This window comes from Globicephala melas, chromosome 3 (genome assembly GCF_963455315.2).
Source record: "Globicephala melas chromosome 3, mGloMel1.2, whole genome shotgun sequence".
Classification (NCBI taxonomy): Eukaryota; Metazoa; Chordata; class Mammalia; order Artiodactyla; family Delphinidae; genus Globicephala; species Globicephala melas.
This window is the reverse complement of record NC_083316.1, coordinates 105859892-105877053: the sequence shown is the minus strand read 5'-3', so window position 1 is coordinate 105877053 and position 17162 is coordinate 105859892. Positions and strand designations below refer to the sequence as shown.

The 17162-nt window shown below is 35.4% G+C and overlaps 1 protein-coding gene across 1 annotated transcript in view; it reads left to right on the top strand.

Annotated features, from left to right (window-relative positions):
* Positions 1-17162, top strand: part of FBN2 (fibrillin 2) — a 231314-nt gene that overhangs the window by 107577 nt on the left and 106575 nt on the right. The window contains exons 8-9 of the mRNA XM_030869739.2: positions 5246-5371; positions 16021-16173. Of these exons, the coding sequence (XP_030725599.1) occupies positions 5246-5371; positions 16021-16173 (279 nt within the window). The remainder of the gene's footprint in view (positions 1-5245; positions 5372-16020; positions 16174-17162) is intronic.

Sequence of the window (17162 nt, the reverse complement as noted above, 5' to 3'; positions counted from 1 at the left end):
TGCTTTGGAAAACAATTTGGCAGTTCCTTAATAAGTTAAATATAGAGTTATCATATGACTCAGCCATTTTACTTCTCGGTGTGCATACCATGTGAGATGAAATCATATGTCCAGAGAAAAGTAGTACTCAAATGTTCATAGCAGCTTTACTCGTAATAGCCAAAAATTGAAAAGAATTCAAATATCTATCAACTGATGAATGGATAACTAAAATATGGTATATCCATACAATAGAATATTATTCAGCAATTAAAGGAATGAAGTTTTGACATTTGCAGCAACATGGTTGAACTTTGAAAACATCATGCTAAGTGAAAGAAGCCAGTCATGAAAGACCTTATATTTTATGGTTCCTTTATATGAAATGTCCAGAATAGGCAAATATATAGATACAGGTTAGCTGTTATAACTCATAAATCTATTAGTTATGGATTAGCTATTGCCTAGGGCTTAGAGGGAGGTAGGGAGAGTGACTGCTAATGGGGTGGAATTACTTTGGCAGGAATGAAATTGCTCTAAAATTAAATTGTAGTGACAGTTGTACAACCCTGTAAATACCAAAAATTGTTGAATTTTGTACTTTAGGTGGATGGCTGTATTACCATGCAATTATTATATTTTTATAAAGCTCTTTATAAAGATACAGTGAAATTCTGAGTGCAATTGATATACATTATCCTTTCAATATCTGAAAAGGGTAAAGCAAACATTACTTTTCCATTACAACTTATTTTATCATTTTGAAAATGCCTGTTGTCTCTATAAAAGCTTGAAATAGCAACTTATTATATTTAAAATTTAGCTGTAAGTTTTCCTAGTTTCAAATAGTATATTAATAAAAATTCAGTGTACATAGAAGAGAAATAATATTTACTTTTTTTCTATACCAAAAGAAAAGTTATATGCAATATGCCAAATACATGTGGTTCCTTGGCATGGGATGGAAAGAAAATATTCTATGAGCACTTTTTTTAAACAAAATTTCTTATTTTATTTGTTCTAAGTTCTCTGTAACATAATTGTTACATGGACTGCTTTTATGTATGACATGTAAATATTGGAATTGACAGAATCTCTAGGGCAATGTTCTTAGAATTCAGTGATATCTGAGATCACACTTAGCACTACTTACCAAATTATTCATTATATTCTGCTTAGAGTAAGAGTTACAGTGAATGTTGTAAATGTTGGTTGACAAATATGAGGTTATGTGGTTTGGCAGTCAGAAATCTGTCAGATGGTTTTGCTTAGATCTACTTTCCTTTAAAAAAAAACAAAACAAAAAAAACCTGTATTCCACTTCTTCAAATTACCAAACACTTTCCAGTCCTTCTCTTTCTTTACTCTCCCATGGCACACTTAAAGCTCCATCTTTTTTGACAGAGTTCTTCCTTACTATCCTGTCATCATACTCTTGCTTTTACCTTCCCTGATTCTTCCTCCCAGTCTCCTGTACTGGCTTCTCTTCCTTTGACTTTCCCTTGGATGGTGGTGATTCTCAGAGTTCCCTCCTTAAATTCAATTCTTTTCATTTATGTGTCTTCTTTGGAAATCTCATTTATCGCTACAACTTCAAAAGCAATCTGCAGAGTCGATGATAAACCACAAATATACATCTTTACCCCTTACTTTTTTTTACTGAGTTTCAAATTTTTAGCTGAAGAGTTGGAATTTCTGCCTATTTCTCTTCAAAATGTCTTGTTCAAAATGTCCCAAACTCAACCAAACCTCAAAATGTGTTCTTCCCTCTGTATCCCATTTCCTGTTAATAGCACTGCCATTAGCTCCCTTCTCAATCAAGCCAGAAGTCTGAGATATTTATCTAGTGGCAAAGTCCTGTTGAATTCTCCCTCTAGAATCTCTTGAATATGAGTTCTCTCCCTCATCATAAAGCTTACTTCAGGCTCTCATCATTTATCACTGGACTATTTATTGTCTATCTACATTAAACACAAGGATTATCTTTCTGAAATATTGATTTGCTTATGAAATGTTCTTGTTTAATTTAAACCTCTTCATAGACACCTTAAATCATTTCAGAAAAAAAGCCAAAGTTCTTGGGAAAGCTCTCATATGGGTTCAGGATTCAGCATATGGCTGACTGGCTAAGCTTATCTTCATCAGTTTCCCAACCATACTGGTACACTTTCCATTGTTCAACTATGCTGTATTTTCAGTTGTATTCACCCATACTGTTTTTGGCTTTTATTTTGGTTTTCATTGTTTTTTATTAGTCTAAAGCTAACTGTATTCCACTTGCAGCAGTAATTAGTTCAGGACTCCAGGCCTAAGTCAATGAGCACATTTTCCTGGCTAGAGGAATCATTCAAAAGAGTTAGCATGTGACTCAGTTCAGGATATTAGGAGAAAAGGGAAGATTTGCTGGGTGCTCCTGGGAAAAAGTTCTCCTCCTCTTAGAAGAGAACCGCTGGAAGAGACACCCTCTCTTCTCCACTAGGTATCCCAGTCAAAGATCTAGCCTAGGACTGCTATAACCATTTTGCTTCCATCAGGGAAGTCAGCCTTAAGGATGACATCAAAGCACAGAGGAGAGATAGGTGAGTAGATCTCAGAGAAGCCGAGCAAGAGACATTGCCTTAAAACAACCCTAAAATCCTTGCCACTTCTGGACTGCCAGATATGCAAGCTATTAAATTTCTGGTTTATGTCAGTTTGGATCAGTTTTTCTATTACAGACCAAAGCCTCCAAACTAATAAATAAACGTTTTTTAAAAAGTTCAAGGGGAGATGGACAGAAGCATATTAGGTATGCAGAACGTGAATGAAATGAATTCCCATTAAGACTGCCTTTTCCTGTGAATAGACTTGTCCCTATTAGGCTTACTTGTTTGTACCTACATAGGCAATGTATGTTTTGTATTTGTGAAGATACTACTTCCAAATCTGATTGTGACGTATGGTCTTGAAAAACTATTATTACAGAAGAGCTAAATGCACGTATCCTTCTTAACATAAATGTCAACGCTAAATTTAAATTGATGAATAAATATTGGGCACATCGAAAGGCAGGGTTTTTTGATCAGTAAAAAAACAAAGCACCAAATTTTTTAATTATTAAAATTTGAGGGGGAGCCTAGCCCAAAAATAAATGAAAAATATTCCTATTGTTCATATAGAATTCTTAAATACTTTACTGGGAACCTTTTACATATAATTATTTGGAAGCTAACTTTTCAAGGTTCTAACTTAATTCTAAGGAGAATTGTGAAACATGGAGTTTTTGTAAAATAAAATATTTAACACAAAACCCACAAATTTAATATCATTCCATGTGTTCTTCTATGTTCCAGGGTTATTTTTCTCCACTTAAAAAAGAAAAATGTCAAACATCTTTCAGTTTCTACTCTTTTTGTTGTCAGGAGGCTATTTGGAAGTAGAGCACAAAGAAGTTTTTTATTATGAAAGGAAATGGCTGAAAATAAGAGTAAATACTTAAATTAAGGACTAAATGAAGATTCCTAATTTTTAAGAATTTGGATCAATCCTGGGCTCCATAAGTGCCTTGACTGTTGTCATAACTTTGGATATAAGAGGATCAGAAGGAAAGTTTTGGTCCTTCACTTTTGTAGTGCTTGCTGCTTTACTGTGTGCTATTCTCTTTTTCTTTTTGTCTTCCTTATCTAGAAGTGATTATCAGTTTATTTGGTGATTAGAGTATAGCTGTTCTAGTTTCCTTTCTCTTCTGAATCCACATTCGGTTTTATTAAGATGCCCTGCACTAAGATAGCAACACAGGATGCAGCAGACCCTAATTTTGCACATATGGTTTCATTTTGTTGGATTAAATCTGATGGTAACTCTTTCACCACATTATATGTTTGCTTCTCATGTAACCAATTCATGTTAGAATTCTGAGCTCTCTAGGGGAATTGGTAGATTATGATTTGTACCACTGTGCCTTCAGTGGCTAACTGTTAAGCCTCTAATGAAGATATTATTTCAGAAAAGTCTGAATCTGGTAACTTTTTTATTAAGAACTTTCCAAGAAGACACAGGCATATAGTTATTTCATGATACAGCTTGTAGGCAAGAATGACTTGTCAGTAAACGGCGGGAAAAAAGGATGAATAGAGCAATAGAGGAATTTAAGAAAGGCATTGTCAACCATTCTTTAATTGTGAGGTTTAAAATTTATTTCCTTGTATTTACAATTAGCATATAATTTTTCCTTTGCTTTTTATTGATACACTTAAACATATATGTGTGTGTGTATATATATATGCATCTAAAACAAAACTAAAAGCTCAGGTTTACTTTTAAGTAATCATCTATGCTTATGGCTTTTATAATTGTTCCCTGTATTCACTGATCTTTGCTAGCTCTGTTCCTTAAAAAGGACAGCTAACTCCCAGGCATCTGTGGCTGGATTCTCCTCACAATGGCTCATTTCCTTTTAAATGTATTAACAAGTAGCTTCCAGTGTACCTAATTGTAGCTTTGTTGACTTTCCACCTCTCTCTGCTTATTGAACTAAAAGAAAAGTACATTAAAGCTTATATAAATGGCCAGGTTTTCTGGTTTGGGGACAGTTTAAAAGAAAGCAGACCTTTCATTAATGTGAACGGGAGTAGACTAGTCCTAACATTGAGTAAACTGAATGGATAAGTGCAGGGAGGCACAATAGGAAAACTGGACACTTCCCAAAGCCACCCAAGTTTGCCCTTTGCCATTTTACTGTATTATTTTAGGTTTGAACTTAATTTCCAGAATGTCAAATATACCGATATTCACATGTAAGTACAAAAACGTATCCTGAAGCCAAATAGAAAAAGAAAAGTGCTTGCCACCCTCCATTGGTTCAAATAATTAATGTGAAAATTAGCTATACATTTTTAAATGTAGTTATTTCATATTTTAAAATATCATCCATGCACGTGTTTTTTTTAAAGTCTCTAGTAGGATAATTCCCTAATTGATGTAGAATGGAAACTAAAACATTTACATCTTTACTTATTTCCAATTTAAATTGCATTTGGGGGAAAAAAAAGGATATAGAGTTTTGCTTTAGTTGGCCTTGTTTTACTGCCATGGGAGTTTACTTTCATCTCAGTTCCCATAGATATGTGTGAGAAATTCTTTAGGGCCTGAAACAAGAGTATCTTCAAGGTTATATGATCTGACCTAATCAACCATGAGTGCTCTCATACTCTTTTTAAAAAATCCCTTTTAAAAGCTATTTAATGAAGGCCTTTCTCAGTCATCTTCTCCTTCTTCCCCTGATTAGACGTTGATGAGTGCAGCATCATTCCTGGGATATGTGAAACTGGCGAATGTTCCAACACCGTGGGAAGCTATTTTTGCGTTTGTCCACGTGGATATGTAAGCTCAACAGATGGCTCTCGGTGCATCGGTAAGCCTTGTAGTTTTGAAGGCACAATACACTGCTTCTTTCTAATGACAGAACAGCCCAAACAGGTACGGAGATGGCAACGATTATAAAATGACTGGGAAAATGCTGGAAGAGTTGTTTAAAATAAACGGTACCACTATTGAGGGACTGATCGACCAGGTGCTCTTTGCAAAAACTTCAGTTTCAGAAGCCATCTGGGTTTGCTTTATGTTGTCAAAGCCATTTCTGAAATGAAGAAAGATTTCCTCAAGACACTGCTCTTGCCAAGTGTTAACAGACACAAAGGCATGAGAAAGATTTTTAAAAATCTACTTTGGGAGACAAAATGTAGTAATTAAGTGTTCTTTCATTGCTATGAATCATGAATGTAGTGTCTTATTTACTTAGCATGTGTTTTTTCTAGTGAAAATAGTTATTACAGAAAAGAAATCGATACCTTTAATTTTGTTTTAAGCATATTTTAATTAAAGGCGTATATATTTTCATGTTCTCTTTTGTTTAGAAAGATAAAAGAGTCATGTGTAGGTAATCTATTTTTGAACAAGCCTTAGACTTTAAGAGCACTAAAGATTCATATAGTACAGGAATTAGGGAAATTAAAGCAGCACCCAAAGACGAGAGTTGCTTAGTTTGCTGGAGGATGACCGTCTGGGCAATGACCGTCTCCCATCCCCACTGGGAGGGTGTGTGAGCAACTAACTTCCAGGGACTTTGTAAATCCAAAGGATGTCCAAGTGAACTGGGTTGAAGAGAGGAAATAACAGAGGGTTCAGGATGTAAGCTAGAAGTCCTAGGCCACCAGTAAAAAGTCTTGAATTCACTGGATAAAATGTGTTGATATGCCAAACACTATGCTATGGCCGTGCAACAGCAAACATGAGAAATGGAGATCCTGCCTTCAGAATACTATGGTGTCATCGTAAATAGTAATAGAAAAGTAGCAATAGCAGTCAAAGAAGAAGCTATGGTAGTGGTAGTAAAATTGACAGCTGCCATTTATGAAATACATACCACGTGTAAGGCACTGGACATCTGTATCACCTCATTATCACATAGTGGTGGGGCCTTGGGTAAGCTACTGACCTGTCTATACTTCAGTTTCTTCTAGTAAATGTTCAATAAAATATTTCTTATTACTTCTGTTATTATCATTAGGGGAAGGAGGAGGTATAGGAGAATGAAGATGTACTCCTTAAAATAGCCGTGTGTGATAGGCATAATTATTCTGATTTATAGATGAAGGAATTGAGGTTTAGAGAGGTAAAGTGACTTACATGATGTTACAGGGCTGACAAATGGAGCCACGATTTGAATCCAGATCTCTCTGCACCTGTGCTACCTGTGGTTCTACACTGTCTCCCTATCTGCTTTAAGGTGACAGAGACCCTGTGCCTAGATATCAAGGTGTCCAGCATGAGTGGTTTCTCTACCACCACTCTGACAGTCTGCTTTGAAAAGTACAATGTCCATTTGGAGCCTCCCTTTCCCGTTGGAGTATTATGAGATTTGAATGACAATTATTTGTTCTTCACGAATGAATCCGAGTTCTATCTTACACTAGGTAAAACATTATAGAGGCGTTAAGTCTATAAAACTGAGCAAATTAGCTGTTTTTAGGGTCAGTGTTACCAGTTGGCTCACTGCATAGTAAGTCTGATTCATTTAACATAGTTTAACAGAATTGAAAATTAGTAGAACTACCTATACTTGGCTTAATTTTCTTAAACTGTATAGGAAAAGAATGTGCATATACATACACGCATATATGCAATCATCAGCTTGAAATAGGCATGAACTCAACTCTGTTGGAAAAATGTCAGTTTGGGAGTCATCGTTGAACATCACTGGCTGGATGCCATAGACCCTGACTCAAGGAAACTTATATTCTAGAAATGGCTAAAAGAAATGTGGCTGGAGACATAAGTGAGGTTATCACCATGAAGTTCTGAAAATGCCAAATAAGATGTATGTATTTTATTTGGTAGACAATGTGGAGTAATTGAAGGCCTTTGGGAATGAATTGTACAACTAGACCAACTAGTAAGAAGGCAGAATTTGCCGTAACAAATGTTAGTGTTTTATATCAGATTTCTAAGTTGTTTCTTTCTCTCTCATTTCTTAAGTTTCTAAGTCTTTCTTTAGTCAACACATGCTCATTTTTTTGCATTGAAAAGGAAGCGTATTTTTCATCATATTCAGATGATCAAGATCCCCAGTGATTTTTTGAGGTTGTTTTCTTCAATGTCAGATATTTGGTTTACCATTAAATCATGGTAAACTCTATCTCTTGCTTTTTTATATAAAGTTATCAGCCTTTACTGGACTTTCAAAGCCCTTTAGAGCCTGACCCAGCCTGTATTCAGGACTCGTCTCTAACCACTTATACCTCACACTCACGTTTCTCTTATTGCAGTACATGAGCACACTGCCCACAGTACTTCCTCTGCCTGAAGCATCTTGATTTCCCCCTTCTATGCTTGTTAAAACCCACCTCATCCTTTAAGTACCCACTTAGGTATCACATTTCTTTATAGCCATCCCTGCTTAACCCACATTTTCTTGTCAGGCAAAATCAATCCGCGCTTCCTGTAATATTTTTTATTTCCTTCATTTCTGGGTTTATCACAGTGTCACAGGTATTTGTGCTTTACTCATTGGCCAGACTCTGAGCTCCGTTAGGTCCTGCCTTATGCAGCTTTCTGTCCCCTGTGCCTTATGTAGTCCCTTCCTTAGAAGTTTGGGCTCAGTAAATCTTTTCTGAATGAATAGGCAAACCAGCAAATGAATGAATGAGATGACATTGAATGTAAGAATTTAATGTTGGTTAATAACTGCTTTGCATCATTTGGCATCCTGCTGGACATGATATGATGGCACTGAGTTACAGTCCCCAATGCTCAGAAGGTGAGAAAGCCTGCTTGAGCTCCAGAGACCTGAGGCACAGTGAGTTCTTTGCTAACCATGAGTTCCCATTCATTTCAGTATCAATATCCTGACACAGGAATAGAGGAAAGCCCCTAAGGAGGGGAGAATGACGTTCCAAAATTGTAAAACCAATGTTAAAATTAAGTAATAAGCAGCTTAAAAATTTTTTGAATAACTATGTTTCATTTGGAATAAGTATGTGTTTTCCACATATGAAAAAAATAAATCTAGCATTTTAATATGTAAGAGATCTTTGGTTTTGATTTTTTAAAATCTGAGTCTGTATTTTCTTAGATGGAATTTATTTATGATTGAATTATATATGTCATAAATATTTCCATGCTGTTTATTTTGTAACCACATGTATGCTAACAATAATGAGTTGGATGAACTGAAAGCTTTTTCTTAAGTAAGAAACTGCATGTTATCTGCACCTTTATTTTAAGAGTGGCACATGGTGAATGCTGCCCTAATCCCTTATTCTAGTTAATCAAAACATCTTGAATCTATACAACATTATAAAGCATCAATAAACTGCCTTTTTCTTTCATGTGTAGGAAATAGCTTTATATGGCAGGAGAGTTTAGTGGGGCATTTTAATTATAAATGAGGATAGTTTTCCCATTTCATTTTATGCTAAATATAAAAATCAAATTCTTAATTTGATTTTATCTCCTGTTTTCCATCAAGTTTTAAAAAATATACTGGAAACAGCTCTCCTTTTTAACAAAGAGTACTAACATATGTCATTTCGAAAAAGAGTCCACCCATACCTAATATTTTTTTTCTTAGAAGCATTTTTAATAGCACAACTTAATGACCCTTATATCATTTAGTAATTCAATGTCGTTATAATATTCATGGCATTATTAATACCTAATTTCCACGTTGCAGTAGAGGCAAGAAGAGTGACTGGCAGTCAGCGAGTCAGTAATGATTGACAAGCAGCCGTGAGCAAATTCTGTATGCAGGTTAATGTGCCAGCTACTGTCGTGCACACAGAACTAGCAGGGACCCTATTTGGGGGACTGGAAAGTGACAGTCAGCAGCAAGTGAAGTTCAGAAAATGAAAGTAAGCATTTAGAAGTCCTTAAGGTAATATGATGTTGCCACAATATCCTTGTGCATTTCCTTGAGCTTTACAAAAGTTTCAGTGCACAGTATTGCCATGGAGTATTCTTGAGAAAACAAAACCTGAAAACATAATGTGAAAAGTAGTAACGTAAGAGACAGTTTGAGGCAGTGGGTCGTTAATTGCTAAATAATTTCTTAGCCAATAAGTGCTGTAAGTCCAAAAGAAAGTCCTGATTATTATAGTTAAAATTCTCAAGGAAGTGAGCACTGATAGAGACTTTGAAAGATGGATGACAGCTAAACAAAGGAATAAGACCGCACTGAGCGAAGAGAAAGGTGTCAGCAGCCGTACAGATGCTGAAAGTGAGGGGCCTTGGAGACGGTGAGGAGAGCTTGTCTGGGAAAGAGAGCTGAGTGAGAAAGTAGTTGGAGACAAAACAGGAAAGATGGGTTAAGATGAAGACTCTATTGTTGAGGCTCGTTAACTGCCATGCTAAGAAGTTGCAGGTTGATCCTGAGGATGGTGGAGCCCATCAAGAATTTTGAGCAGTACAGAGACAAAAGACGAGGGAAGACTGTTTAAGCGAAATGAGGAAGATCTTCTGACAGTGATGGTCAGGATATGCTGTCCTTGTGCAGCACTCTTTGTGATGATGGGTGTTGATTACATGTGTGTGCGTGCATTTGCAACAAATGCTTGAAGGATAAACCAAAACTCCTAAAAATGTTTAACTAATGGAGGAAGGGAGACAGGGATGAAACAGTATAGTGTTCGAGTTTTAACCCCAAAATCATATAAAAGGCAACTGGTGGAACAGGGGTAGTAATTTTAATTAAGAAAGAATGTCCTAGAAAGAGAAGGTTAGACAATGAGGAAGACAAACTTCACTATTTTAAAGGAAGAAGTAAACCTAGGAGCCACAGTCGTTCTCTTTCTTTCATTGTTCCTAGTTCTAGTTAGTCTTGTATGATAGAAACACAAAAGCAACATGAAAGTGTTTTAGGAATAGCAAGAATCTGCAGAATTAATCAAGTGGAACTCAGGTTGGCGCCAGACTCTCAGCGAGACAAGTGCAGGTCTCCAGTATGAGGGGCTGATGTCTGAGGCAATGGTTTCTATGTACTGAACACCTACTGTCGCTAGTCTTCTGACCTGAGCTAACCTCATCAGGGTTTTCTGGCTGACCCCTTCATTTTTAATAAGCAAAGCTCATTCAACAGGAGATGTATTTTTTTCAAGGTAAGCCCCACCTCCATCTTTTACCAAGTTTTCATCACATTGTATAATTAACTGTTAGTTCACGTAAATCAAGTTTAGACTAAATGTCAAGCCATGAAACAAACTCTGATAAGAGTACCATTATTTTGTTTCAAGATAGATTTATATTTTAATCAGAAGAGACGGATTGCTTCCTCTTCCTCAGTGTGGGTTTAAATAAGACTTGATGTAAATCTTCTTCTGGGAGTGTAGCGAGGGTGATAGGAGATTATTAGAGGACTAGACATGTTTTGTTACTTATGACATATCAATTCTACAGTTAAATATATACCAAGCATTAGAAGGATTTGTCCTAATGGTGTAATAAATATGCTTCTTCTGCCTTTTTCCCTAATAATTCCCTATTTCAAGGGATGATGTGCCTAGACAACTCTTAGTTAGTTCTATAGGGTGCCCCTTTTTATTCTTCCATATGGCACACTTCCAACACAGTACTTTCTAAGCACCATGCAATTCAGATATGCAAAGGAAAGAACCTAACTCTCAGCCACTGTCTTCCTTTTGAAATGTATTTTTGGAGAGACCTTAATTGTGAGACATCACACTACATGTGTCTGTATCTCATCCTGATCTGTTTTTGATGCAAAGGATTGGAAGTAGATTGTTTACCTCCTCGATGTTATTAGAAGAGACTAATTATAGAATTTATGGAAAAAAGTTATGATTTACTTTCGAATCTTCTCTTTCTGCCCCTCCACCTTCTCAACAATGACATGGTTTCCTCCAACACATCTTATAAGACTGAGTAGAGGTTTCCAAACTGTGTAGGACAGAAGTTAATTATGTTTATTGAATTTGAAGACCCCCTCTTTAATATCAAACATGTTTTCAGATCCACACATGATGATAACCCAATATCTTTGAGAAAATACATAATGAAAAAAAAACTACTGGATGTTCAGTAATAATTTTAAATGAATTTGTTAGTCACAATGGAATCTCCATCAGTAGGAACCATAATAGTGCCTGTATATTATGAGGCATTTTCATTTGCATTGCAGTGTTCAATGTAAGTATAAATTTGTGGAGCCCTCACAATAACATTGCAGACTCCCAAAATCTGAGACTGGTACAGATTCCTGATGAGCCCCTACTCATTTTTTTTACATATTACCTTATTTTCAGTATGGTATTGTATTTGACACATGAGTTGTTTAGAAGTGTAAGGAGTTTACCTGGTTTGCAAATCTTCCATGTTGGCTTGAAAAAGTTTTGTGTTTTCTCCAGTTGTTGGATAGATATGAGATCAAACTTGTTAACTGTACTGTTCAAATTTTCTCTTGAGCTGCTAGATTTTATCTACTGTGTCTATCAGTTACTGAAAGAGTTGTATAAATGTACCACCTTGGTAGTAGATTTCTCAGTTTCTCCATGTGGCCCTTTAAGCTTTTGTTTTATGTATTTTGATGCTATGTTATAAGGTGATGAATGTTTAAAAGTATTATATTTTCCTGGTGAATTGAACCATTTTTTGATGTATATTGATTCTCTAAAGTTTTTTTTCTTTTCTTCTTGGTCTGTTTCTAAATATTTTCTCTTGGTTCATTTTATTTCATATTATTTGGCATCACATTTTGTGAGTTGGAGAGGAAGGTTTAAATATATGCCATTTGGATATGTTTCCTCTCAATCTTTTGTTTCCTTTTGTCTTAAATGTGCTTCTTTAAACAGCCTAAATCTAAATTTTGGGGGGCATAGTCTTAAAATCTTTGTCTTTTAAATTGAGATTTAAATTTATTTGTGTTTATTACAGTAACTGATATATTTGTTTTTATTTCTATTATCTTCTTTTTTGCTTCCCATTTATCTTGCTTTTTTGTTACTTTCTCTTTCTTGCTTTCTTTTGGATTTATTCAGGCTTCCTGCCTTCCATTCTTCCACACCCCATTCTTTTTCCTCTATTGTTTAGAAATACGTAGTTTATTTCTGTGGTTTTAGTGCTTATCCTAGCTGTTTGAAGATGCATATGTAACTTAAAGCCTAGAATTAATCTGTATTTTTACCCACATCTAAATAATAAAAGAATATTAGAATGGTTACACTTTGATCTCCCTCTTCCAATTTAAAAATTCTAGTCAATTGTCACTCCCTTGTTTGCAACAAATTAATCATTATTATTATTGTTTGATATTTTAGTACTTGTCCATGTATCTAAAAGTATTTTCCCTGTTTATTCCTTCATACATTTCAAACCTTCCATTGGAATTATTTTCCTTTTTACCTAAAACACCTATTCTAAAATTTCCTTTAGCAAGAACCTTTTGGTAGAAAATTGTCTGTGTTTTCCTGAAAATGAACTTAATTTCCCTTTGGTTTCTTGGGGTACAGAATTTTAGGTTGACAGTTATTTTATCACAGAAGACAGAAGATACTATTCCATTGTGTTCTAGCATCCACTGGTGCTATTAAGAAGTCAGTGATTGACTTAAATATCATTCCTTAGCCGATAATCTGTCTTTTCTTCCTAGCTGTTTTTAAGATCTTCACCTTTTCTTTGTTGTTCTGCAGTTTCACAGTGATATGGATAGCTGTGGATTTCTTTTTATTTTTCCTTCTTTGGATTTATTGGACTTCCTAGATCTGAGGTTGTCTTGCAACATCATTAGAAAGTTGTAAACTAGTATCTGTTGACTGTTGCCTTCCCACAACTGTCTGCTTATGACTCTTTCTAGTACTCTTATTAGATGCAAATTACCTTTTCACCCTCACCTGCATACTTCTTAACCTCTTCTCAACATTTTCCATCTCTTTGACTCTCTGAACAACACTAAAATAATATATTCAGCTATATCTTCCTGCTCAGTAATTCTCTTTTCATCTATGTGCAATACACTGCTTAATATAGTCACTAAGCATTTTATTTCAGTTATGATCATTTCATTTATAGAAGTTTCATTGAAGTCTTTTACATCTTTTCTTTCATTGTTTATGGGCTTGTTTTTACTGTTCCCATTTTTAGATTTTTAATTGCCTTAAACAGATTAAAGATTATTTCATTATTAATTAATATTTAATGAATCATCATTAATTAAAAACAATGATTTTCAGAATTGGTTTGACCATTCCAGTATCTGAAACCTGCTGTTTATTCAGCTAGTTTTTGTTCATTGAGCCTTGTTTCTCTGTGCATTATTTATTTACTTACTTATTTAGTTACTTTGCTGTTAGCTACTCCTTTTTTCCTAGAACTTTATATATGGGAATTCTTTGAGACCTATGTCAGTATTAAGTCCTCAATTGTACTGATTTTTGCGAGTTACTTGGAATATCCCTACCTGGAGACCTCTTTATGTTATATTCTTCCTTTGAAGTTTTTCAGAACACAAACTTAATGTTTTGACATCAGAGCTGTCTGTGTGAGAAAGAGCTTTTGGTTTCAGATTTTTAGGAAGAATCTTTTTTTCCCTCCACCCAGCACTGAGGTATAAACAGGCAAGTCTCTTAGCTGCCTTCCTCTACATTAGCCACATAACAAGGATATAGCTGTTTGGGACTCCTACTTTATGAGGGAGTTTCCTATTACATTTTGCATTAACAAGGTGAATCTGGGCTTTTATATCTTAGGCTCTAACCCCTTGTGAAATTATCAGAGTTGAAAATCAAAATCTCCAGAGTTTTGCAGAAACCCTAAAGCGAAAGCTAGGTGTGAACTTACCTCCTAAGATTCCTGTCTTCACTTCATTTTGAGACTCTGTTTTTTTCGTTTTTTGATGTCAGCAAGATGATGTATATTTTAAAATAATTTCTCATATTTTATCCAGGGTGTTTCAATTGGGAGAGACACTCAGGGTAGCTAATACACCATTCTGCTGGAAACAGAACATATATTGTTTTATTTAATTCTCTCATCAGCCCTGTTCCATAAAGAAGAAAAGATATGTTACAGAATCAACAGTAATAATATTTTGATGTAAACCTAGGTATTCTGACTCAAAGCCATTACTCTTCTTTTTTTTTTTTTTTCCCAAGTCTTATGGTACAGCCTCCTCCTTACAGAGCCTTGAAGAGATCAATACAGTCAATCTACCATGTAGCCCTGAATGTGTTTTGTAACAGTGATTACTGTAAAGAGCTTAGGACTTTCTTATCTTAATTTACATCCTATTCTTGAGGAGTGTAGCAATCAGGTAAATCTAGGAATATGATACTTTGGGTTCCTGGAATGAATATCCTAAAAACTATTTTCCTGGATCATTCTTGGGAGTAGAAACCTCTCTGTGAAATTATTCCCAGTGACAGCCTATCCAAGCCCAGCTTGTAACGTTTATGAAATGTCTGCAGTGCCTTTAAGTATGCACGCATACATCACATTTAGTACTTTGCTCTTGGGCATACTGGGTTTCTTTTGGGAAATGGAAGGCATTCTGATTCTTACATGGAGTACCTTCAAACCAATTCTTTAACAATAGCGTAGAAGCAACCTGAGGTATACTTTGGACCATTCAAGGAAATAATATATTTATTTTAAACTCAATATCTAGTGTAAAAAATTTAGGCCTTCCCTATTAATAGCATTATTTGTAATTAATGGTGTCATCTTCATCAGTGACATGCAGCTCCTGTTTGTTGTGGTACATCGTTCTTCTTGTCACAGACAAAACTTCTTGGAAGCATCTGGATAAAAGTTAAACAATATATAGTGAAACTAGACTTACATTTTTTTGACTCTCTGAATAAAATCCGAAAGTCCTTCCCTCATGGTCTGTCAGGCTGTGCACGCTCTTGCCTTCTGTATGCCTCTGAGCTCAGGGTCTTCCACCCCCCTTATGCCTGCTCTTCTCCAGTCACATGGGTTCCTCATTTTTCACATATGTCAAGCACATCTCCTTCTTTCTCTTTGAACTGCCCTTCTTTCAGGTAACCGTGTGGCTCATGCTCTCATCTTATTAAAGTCTCTTCTCAGATGTGTCAAAGGAGCTGTTCTGCTCAACCTTTCTAAAATAGCACCTGCGTCAGGTGGATATTACTGGGTAACAAATAACCACAAAACTCTCAGTAGTGAACAGCAGTACATGTCTGCAGGTTGGCTGGGTGACTAATTGACCAGTCTAGGCTGAGACTGGGTTGTCGCTTTCCTTCAAGCTCTGGGTCTGTCTGGGTGTGGCTTCTCACTGCAGTGTTGGCTCATATCTGCTTCACGTCTTTCATTTTTGTATGCCTGGGATATGGCATGGCATAGATGCTCAGTGAATATTTGCTTGGTAAATAAGTAAAGGAATGAATAAATGTGATAGAAATTAAACGAATGAGTAGATATAATAGAAATTAAGTAAAATAATTCCCTTCGCTTAGCATCTCCTAACATGTGAAATAATTGATGTGAACTCCAGGTAATTCTGTCATGTCTTCTATTTAATTTTCATATGTTCAGATCAGAGAACAGGCACATGTTTCTCTGGCCTGGTGAATGGTCGCTGTGCACAAGAGCTTCCGGGCAGAATGACAAAAATGCAATGCTGCTGTGAGCCCGGCCGCTGCTGGGGTGTTGGAACCATTCCTGAAGCCTGTCCCATCAGAGGCTCTGGTGAGCTGCTGGCTGCTAGTTCCTCAGGACAGACAGTGTTAGGAAAATTAGTAACAATAATGTACTTTAGTGTTTCCCTTAAAGACAAGTCATGTTTGCATTCCTATTAGTGTCTTCAATATGACTTGGGTGTTTTTTGTGAGGGTTAGGGTGGCATTGGTTATTGGGATCAGTTTTTATTATATCCATTTTGTTAATATTAGAAAAACTCCTAAAAACTGATCATTACTTGACTTTAAGCAAGAATTTTTAATAATTATCTGGAATGTCAGTATTTCAGTTCAGTTTTAAAACCTCCTAATCTTCTATTTGAAGCTTGAATAACAAATTTTGGCCTTCATTTATACTTTATTTCAGGAATGCCCTTAGCTTATAGTGTCCCAATCCTTAAAGATATGTCCTCTCTTTTCTAATGACCTTAAAAATTAAGAATACAAGGGTAGGAGGATACCTCTCATTCACTTTGCTGTATTAACTGCTGTATACCTGAAGCTATACTGGGAAATTAAGATGAATGAGAAGTAGTTCCTCTTGTTAATATAATATGCATAGTTAAGTACAATTAGTGTTTATCACATAAAGGTATGTTGATAATATGTTATTATATTATCTTCATGTTATATTATAAATACTATGAAAAATAATAACACTTTTTGAAATATGCTTATAAAGATATGTATCTATATGTACTATTATGGAGAAAAAAATTAAGGCACATTCTTCCTAAATCTCTAAGCCATGAAATTCCAAAATTGAATAGTAAAAATTTTTAAAAAGCAGAGTTAATGCATAGTATATAATTTTGGAAACTCATCATTCCACTAGTATGTGATAGTAATGTCAATACTCAGACAATTGCTTGAGCTAAATAGTTTTCACTTCTTCTTATATAGTGCCCTGATTCTGAGAACAGTTAAGGAAATAAGGCAATCACTATATTCTTGCTTCTTTTCCCTCAGCTTTGATACTTGGACAGATAATGAGCAGAT